The sequence below is a fragment of the Punica granatum genome, chromosome 3, assembly GCF_007655135.1.
Source record: "Punica granatum isolate Tunisia-2019 chromosome 3, ASM765513v2, whole genome shotgun sequence".
NCBI lineage: Eukaryota > Viridiplantae > Streptophyta > Magnoliopsida > Myrtales > Lythraceae > Punica > Punica granatum.
In genome coordinates, this window is record NC_045129.1 from 17,443,259 (window position 1) to 17,451,862 (window position 8,604).

Consider the following 8,604-nt stretch of genomic DNA (forward strand, 5'->3'; position numbering starts at 1 on the left):
TTTAAGCATTATTTAAGTATTTACGATTATAAGCCCATTTAATAGGGTAGGATACAACCTTTCATATATATGTTTTATAAGAATTAACCTAAAGTTTTTTTGTTATTTACTGTTTTAACCCTACTTAATAGATGTGATATAATTATATATATATATATATTTATATATGTTTTAGGGCAAATTATACAAAAAAAAAAACTTAAGTTTTGTAAAACGTCTCAGTTTTGTCCTAAATTTTATTTTGTAACAAAAAAAACCACATGTTTTGAGAATTGTCTCAAATTTGACCTCCCGTTACCATTCTGTTAAGTTTGCCGTCTATTTGCCTACGTGGACTTCACGAGATCCCCAAAATTTGCACATCATCTGATCATCCTCTCTTTTCTTTACAAAAATAATCTAAATTTTTAGAAAAGTCTCAGTTTTGTTTCAAATTTTGATTTGTAATTTAAAAAATACATATTAAAAAATACATATTTTGATTCAGAAATGATCCATGAGAGGAGATGCTAACTGGGGCCGACTTTAGGAGCAAAAACATATGATTTTTTCATTACAAACCAAATTTATGATGAAATTGAGACTCTTTTGAAAATTTGAATTTTTTTATTTAACCTATCTTATTTGTTTATTGATTTATGTCTAAAATTAACAGTCCACGTATGCAAAATTGACGGAATTTATAACGGAGGTCATTTTTGAGACAATTTAGAAAACTTATGGTTTGTTTTGTCACAAAACAAAATTTATGACAAAATTGAGACGTTTTACAAAACTTAGGTTTTTTTGTATAATTTGCCCTATGTTTTATAAGAATTAATTTAAGCATTATTTTGGTATTTACGATTCTAACCCCATTTATTAGGGTGTGATACAACTTTTCATATATATGTTTTATAAGAATTAATTTAAACATTATTTTGGTATTTACTATTCTAACCCTATTTAATAGAGTGTGATACAACTTTATACATATATATATATAATATCATATATATATATATAGTTAATTATGAATCCCAATATATCATATACTAGATTTTTCATGAAAATATATTCCTTTTTCTATAGTATATAATATCTACTAATTATAGCCAAATATTTTAAGGAATTTTGATCAATTCATATATTACAAATATATTGGAAAAGAAGAAGGAAAATAGTGTTGTAATGTTTTCAAAATTATCATTTTTCCATGTGATAAAAAACTAGTAACTTTAACTTTTTTGCATTGCACTTGTTTTTTTGTTATCTTTTGTTGTTGTGGGTAACCTATTGAGATCTTGATCTCTTTGTTGTACTCTACAATATTCTCTTAATTGAGATTTTTGATGAGTTATCAAAAAAAAAAGTTTTGAGGATAATTTTTTATTTAAAAAACAAATTTCACTACTTATTGTGCTATTCTTACCCAAATCTCATATATTAAATTTCATAAATTTGTATAATTTTAGCTAAAATTAATCAATTATTTTCATGAGAGATTTAGTTAGTTGAGTTTTTATAAGATTTGCAATAGTTTTAAAAAAATATTCAATAGAGTTTAAATTCATATAATTATAAATTTTCTTTATTTCCTAAGATTATGAATATTTATTTACTATTGAAATAACAATAATAATTCGAATTAATGTGTTCTTCGCTTTCACATTTGCTACTATTACTTACAATAATATGTATTATTAATTAATTTTTATTTAACATATTAATCTATGAATTACAGTACATTTACTATTATACCCAATTTATTATTCAACACTAGCGGTAAAATTTACATTGAATTGGTATAGGCTTTGATGGTAAAAATACGATTAGGGGACCATTTAATGCAAACAATTAGTAGACTTTATCTTTTATAGCCGATTTATTAGTGTTGGGAGGTGAGAATTAATATTTTTTTAATATCATATTTAACAATTTAAATTATTGATCATAATTTATTTCTCTCCACATATATATATATATATATATAATATCTTTCCACTAAGATATAAATATATATTGATCGTAAGGCATATGTACACTCTAATTCATTAGTTGTAGTCAAGTTTATATGGCCATATATATATATATATAATGTTAGCTGAAATTTGTATAATTTTAGCTAAAATGAAGCAATTATTTTCTTAAGAGATCAAAGTATATTTATTTTATTCAAATCTCATACAATGATTTAAGTTGTGAGGATAATTTTAAAAAATTATATTTTTAAATTTTTTTGGGTATATATGTGAATTAATTGTATATATATTTACAATTACTTCACTTTTTATTTGTAGTTAGTTCATGTAAATATATCATTAATATAGTACTTATTTTCTTTGAGATAGTATCTTTTAATCATAAATATTATTTACACATTTACCTTTCTGACCTTACAATATTCCAAAAGTTACCTTTCTGACCTTATAGTATTTCAAAAGTTACCTTTCTAACCCTTTTTATTGCGGGTGATAGAACTTTATATATATAGATGACCTCCTTTTAACTTTTTTAGTTCAATACATCCAAAAAGAATGTAATATACTCACGTTATGCACCTAAATAAAAAGTGCAAAAATTGAAAAAAAATTAAATATTGATTTAGCCCTACAAAACAAAATTTATTTAATCAACCCATACGAAACACGGGAAAATAACTAGTTATAATCGAGTATTATAACCTTCCATGAATGAGTGACTTTTCGACTACCAAAAGCTAGGTAGTGGTACGTTATTGCACCACTGATCACCTCTTTATTTTCTTTCCCCTAAAATAGTAAAATAATAAATTAATGTTGTTTATATAAAGTGCAGAAAGTATTGTTGGATTTAGTGACAATATGAAGAATTTTGTTTATATTAAAGTTAGAGTGAAGAAAATATAGTAGTAGTAAATATGAAGAATCCATATAAGATATTAAAAGTCGAAACAACGCATCGAAATGTGTCACATAGGACGAAGTATATATCTAGTTGCGATTCGGTGTCACCGCCTACGAGGATGTGACAATTGGCGCAGTATCGTGCCTCCACTTTGGCTTCAGAAGTCAAAAAGACTTGAATTTATGAAATGTCATAAATCATATATTTATGATCATTTATAATAAATTGTATTTGATATTATTGTGACCTTAATGGAATATCGTATTCCAAAGAAAGAAACCATTTTATGGCTTTACAACCTCTAACATGGAGGAAAATTTGAGTAGAAAGATTTTTCATAAGACCCCCTCATTATCTTCAAATAAGTATATTATAATTAGAGGGAGATTATTTTATATCAAGTAGGGACTAAAATTTTTGTTCAAGCAACCGATTAACTATTTGAGAGGATAAATTCACGTAATATATGAAATATTTTGTATATTCATTATTCTCATTTTTTTGGATGTATGAAATAAAATATATACATTTGATGATTTTCTAAATTAAGGAGAATTGATACATTCTTACAGTTGATTGAGTACTAAATTCACTCAACTAATTAAGGAGAGATTTACAGATATGCAGAAGAATAAAGATAAATTATTTTTATAATAAAGTCAAAATGAACAAAGTTAAAGTAATAATTTTGTTAATTTATCGTAACAATTATAGCCTGCGCATATGCACAGGGTCCATTCATATGAGTGGGGTCTGTTCGTCTAGTTCTCTTAAACAGTGGTAATAGATTTAAAAATGAGATAAGATAAGATAAGATACCAATAGTAATAGATTTAAAAATTTGAATTCTACTTTAAATTATTCAGGAATTAGAGACATTTGTAGGATATAAAACAAGTAAAAATAACTTCGACATTTTGATTTATTTCATATTAAAAAAATCATTAATAAACCCAAGTGAAGAACATGTTATCGTAAATATAAACAAAAAAAGAAAAACCAAAAAACACAGAAAGAAAAAGATTGCTGGGGGTGGTGATAATTTTATTGTTAAAAGAATTTTTTTAAAAGAAAATTTCGTTCTCCCCACTCAGTTACTTATTCCCGGGAATGGGTGATTCCTCGGTATAGGAAAGGAATCTCATTACAAACAAAAAACAGTCGGGCGTTTCGATTCCGATGCCAATTCCAATTCCAATTCCGAAACTTTTCTAAACCAACCAAACGGGACCCTAGACTAGATGTTCCATTTCTTCCCCATTTCAGAAAAATCGAACCCTGCCGAGTAAGCCGGCCACGATACAGCTGCTCGTGTCTCCCTCTCGCTAGGTCCGCCGGCGGGCTGCTTGCTAGTTCCTCCCTTCTCAGTCGACATCGAGCTGCTGCTCCCTGCTCTCCCGGTTAGCAACCCTCTCAGGCGGTGAGCTGCTGGTTCTCCCTTCACCTTCACTGATTTTCCTCACTATTTGGTAGTGTAATTTAGTCATTAAGTTGTCGATTAGCTGATTGATTAGCTGGTAGTGTGGCTGTCGGTTAAGTCGATTATCAATCGATCAGCTGATTATGAACATCGTAATCGATGAGCAGTCCTTTTGTTAATGTTTGTACAGATTGGCCATTGGATTTGCATTAATCTATCTAAACAGACTTTGGGTTTCTGTTTTAATTTCATGGCAGACAGCCCACTCAAATGGAAGTGCCACCGGTGGAGCAGCTGGCAGCCGCCACCCTCAGCGATGGTGCTGCTGTGGCCAAGCACGAGTTCTCAGACCGTGTCCCTGTCCGTTCAATCCTCTGCCGTCTGGACGGAGGGGCAGGGCTTGCTGGACAGCGTGTCAGGGTGGGCGGCTGGGTGAAGACAGGCCGGAAGCAGGGTGGTGGATCGTTTGCTTTCCTTGAGGTGAACGACGGCACGTGCCCCGCGAACCTCCAGGTCATTGTGGACGGTGGCGTGGCGGATATCAGCCAACTCGTGCCAACGGGCACTTGCGTTGCCCTAGATGGCGTGCTGAAGGTCCCTCCTGAGGGGACGAAGCAGAAGATTGAGCTCCGTGTTGAGGAGGTTGTCCACGTCGGACCAGTTGACCCAGCCAAGTACCCATTGCCGAAGACCAAGCTTACGCTCGAGTTTCTCAGAGAAGTTGTGCATCTCCGATCAAGAACGAACGCGGTACCTTAATTTTATCTAGTTTGACACCATGTCGATGCAAATACCATTCCCTTTTGGAATCTTGATATGTTTTCTTGTTAATTTTGTATGATGAGCTAAGTATATATGCTTTTCTATGCTATTTGACTTCAGCGCTTCTCTGATAAATGCATTGTTTTCAGATATCAGCTGTGGCTCGGATTCGTAATGCATTGGCCTACGCAACCCACACATTCTTGCAGAAGCATGGTTTCCTATACATCCACACCCCGATTATTACAACGAGTGACACTGAGGGCGCTGGTGAGATGTTCCAAGTGACAACTCTTATCAGTGAAGCTGAAAAAGTGGAGAAGGATCTGATTAAAAACCCTCCTCCAGCTGAAGCAGACATTGAAGCCGCTAAGCTTCTCGTTAAGGAAAAGGGAGAGACAGTTGCTCAGTTGAAATCTGCCAAAGCGGGCAAAGCAGAGATTGCTGCATGTGTGGCTGAGTTGAACAAGGCTAAAGAGAATCTCTTGAAGCTTGAAGAGAGATCAAAACTTAAGCCCGGTATCCCGCAGAAAGATGGGAAGATTGACTATTCCAAAGACTTTTTTGCCCGGCAAGCCTTCTTGACTGTCTCAGGGCAATTGCAAGTGGAGACTTTTGCTTGTGCTGTCAGTAGTGTGTATACTTTTGGGCCAACATTTCGTGCTGAGCACTCACACACTTCAAGGCATTTGGCAGAGTTCTGGATGGTGGAGCCTGAAATAGCTTTTGCTGACCTGAAGGTAAAATCCGAGCCTTGATTAGCTGCTTGGTCATGGTGATACTTCCTGCTTATGTTCGCACTATTTCATACCCAAATTGATTCGGGAAACTGAGTTGAAATGCCTTTTGTAAAATTGTGGTGTGCTCGATATACTTTGTCAGGCATGACTTGGTGAATTAGTTATTAAATTCCTAATGTTTTGGTAGGATGATATGAACTGTGCTGAGGCATATGTCAAATTTCTGTGCAACTGGTTACTTGACAACTGTTTCGATGACATGGAATTCATGGCCAAGAATTATGACAAAGGTTGCATCGATCGCCTAAGAATGGTTGGTTCAACTCCCTTTGAGCGGGTTTCCTATACAGAAGCAGTGGCCATTCTAGAGGAGGCTGTAAAGGGTGGTAAACAGTTTGAGAATAAGGTGGAATGGGGAATTGATTTAGCATCTGAACATGAAAGGTATGCTTCTTAATTAGAACAGTGTTTGCTCTCATAGTGGGTACTAATCATGTTATTTTGGCCAATTCTGTAGATACTTGACTGAGGTGAAATTCCAGAAGCCCGTTATTGTCTACAATTACCCGAAAGGGATTAAAGCATTCTACATGAGGCTTAATGATGACGGGAAAACCGTGGCAGCTATGGATGTCCTTGTACCCAAGGTTAGTCCATTCTGCTGTGGAAGTCATATTGTAAAAGTCAGGCTTATTGATCTTACTTGGGTTTGTAGGTGGGAGAATTGATTGGTGGAAGCCAAAGGGAAGATCGCTATGAAATTATCAGAGATAGGTAAGAAGCCACTTGTCGTCAGGGAACTTGACATAGGCTGCTGGCTGATTGGGATATGTTGTTGAACTGCAAATTATCTTTTCTACGATCAAGTTTTGCTTGCAGACCACTTTGCACTTTGAAGTTTGCATATCACTTATGTTCACCTTGTAGCCACTGTGTTTGGGATTTTTTAGGGGAGGGATAATAGATGAGAGGAGATGTGAGGAAAGGGGAGGGAGGGAGAGGAGAGGAGAGGACATGGAGGGAGAATGCATATCTTGTTTGGGAGATTTTATGATGGGAGAGGAGAGTTAATGAAACTAAAGTATATTATAAGACATACCTTTATTAATTTTAAGTTACATTATTTACTTATAATTTAATTATATTAAAGGCCACTTTACATTTAACAGTGTATAAAAGTTATTTTTTGATATATATATATATATATAATAGTAGTGTATATATATTATAGCAGTAGTATATACATACACTATTGCTGTTACATATATAAACACTAGTAAATAATAGTAGTATAAAGCTAAAAAAATTTATTGTAAAAAGAGTTGTGTGGAGAAGAGTGTAGAAGCAAATAACACATGAGTTCCTCCAACATCTCCAATTTAGAGGGTTAAGAAATTCTTAACAATGGAGGGAAATGGAGGGAGAGTATTTCCCTCCAAATTCTTCCTCCCTCCCCTCTCCCTCAAATAAATCTCCCTAACAAGGGAAACACTCTCCCTCCAAATCCAACTCCCAAACACACCCTTGAGTTTGGGACCATGCATTCTGAAATGTTCATGAAATTTGTGTTTTTATTTGACTTTGCACATAATCAACAATATCTTCTGAAACTGGGAAGAAAAAAGAGTGATGTTGCCAGCATTGAATAAGTTGCTAATGCAGGCCAAAAAAAACAAAAAGAATAAGTTGCTAATAGGTGATAATTAGTCATGAAGGATGACTTTAGCTATCTTGTGCAAAGTAGGATCAAAATTGGCACTTCATGTTGTCAATGATAAACTCGGCCGAAGAAAAAAGGCACCCACGCCAAACTTTGAGCTGCATGGTGCATACTGTGCTAACTATTATAGATGAGATACTTTAGGTTACAAGAATGAATGTCTGGAAGGACCCCCAATGTCTTGTTGGATCTGTAATTCTCCCTTTTTATTTCCTTTTTCTTTTTGGGCATTTTTTTGACAGGATTACCGAGATGGGACTGCCCCTCGAACCTTACGAATGGTATCTGGATCTTCGACGTTACGGGACCGTAAAGCACAGTGGATTTGGGTTAGGGTTTGAGCGGATGATTCTATTTGCTACCGGTATAGATAACATCAGAGACGTTATTCCTTTCCCTAGATACCCCGGGAGAGCAGATCTCTGAGTTATTCCACACAGTTTTCTGCTAATGCTGCTAAATATTATTTGCTCTTCTTGTCCAAAGAAAAGCAACTGTCCTCACTTAGCTTCTCCTTTCCGAGTTATTCTTCGAGCGGATGACAGTTATTAATAGATGAATCTGGAAACAGTATAAGTAAAAATAGTGGTGTTACTTTTTTTTTCCCCCCTGCATTTCCCCTTTTGTTGAATACAGATTCATGACTTGGGCTTTTATGATAGGGAAGTTATTATAGCAGAACGGTTTGTCATTTTTGGGCTTGAATTTGTGCTGCAGTAATATTGTGAAAGGTGAGCGATTTGAGGTTCTGTGCTATTTACATTGCACACCCTAAGGCCTAAAGTGTGGGTGGTTGTTTTTCTGACTTTGCACTATTATCTTGGTACTGTCTTCAGCTCTTACCGAAAACATACATTAAATAGACTATGGACTCTTCTTCACTGACACTGATTCCATTGTCCTCTTGTTGTGATTACACTGGGATCGAGCATGCCTGTCCTGATGTAAAGGCGACGAGAAGTGCAGTGGGCGCTTGCCGTGTTTGTGTACACCCTTGATCTCTGTCAGAGATAAGTGCAATGCTACAATGAATGCTTCGCCTCTTTGCTTAGCGATTATCCTTTATTCCTTACTGTCGCCTGCTAATACAAAATTTA

General features: G+C 34.5%; 1 protein-coding gene across 1 annotated transcript; it reads left to right on the forward strand.

Moving 5' to 3' along the window:
- Positions 1-4,100: 4,100 nt before the first annotated feature.
- Positions 4,101-8,325, forward strand: LOC116200159 (asparagine--tRNA ligase, cytoplasmic 1-like). The gene is made up of 7 exons (XM_031530882.1): positions 4,101-4,285; positions 4,543-5,035; positions 5,197-5,787; positions 5,975-6,231; positions 6,305-6,434; positions 6,503-6,561; positions 7,750-8,325. Exons 2-7 carry the CDS (start codon positions 4,556-4,558, stop codon positions 7,931-7,933), a joined length of 1,701 nt encoding a protein of 566 aa, XP_031386742.1. The 5' UTR covers positions 4,101-4,285; positions 4,543-4,555; the 3' UTR covers positions 7,934-8,325.
- The last annotated feature ends 279 nt before the right edge of the window (positions 8,326-8,604 follow it).

Coding starts and splice junctions, on each gene's coding strand:
- LOC116200159 (XM_031530882.1), top strand. CDS start 4,556: ATGGAAGTGCCACCGGTGGAGCAGCTGGCAGCCGCCACCCTCAGCGAT. Junction 6,232..6,304: donor TTAGCATCTGAACATGAAAG/GTATGCTTCTTA, acceptor CCAATTCTGTAG/ATACTTGACTGAGGTGAAAT. Junction 6,562..7,749: donor TATGAAATTATCAGAGATAG/GTAAGAAGCCAC, acceptor TTTTTTTGACAG/GATTACCGAGATGGGACTGC.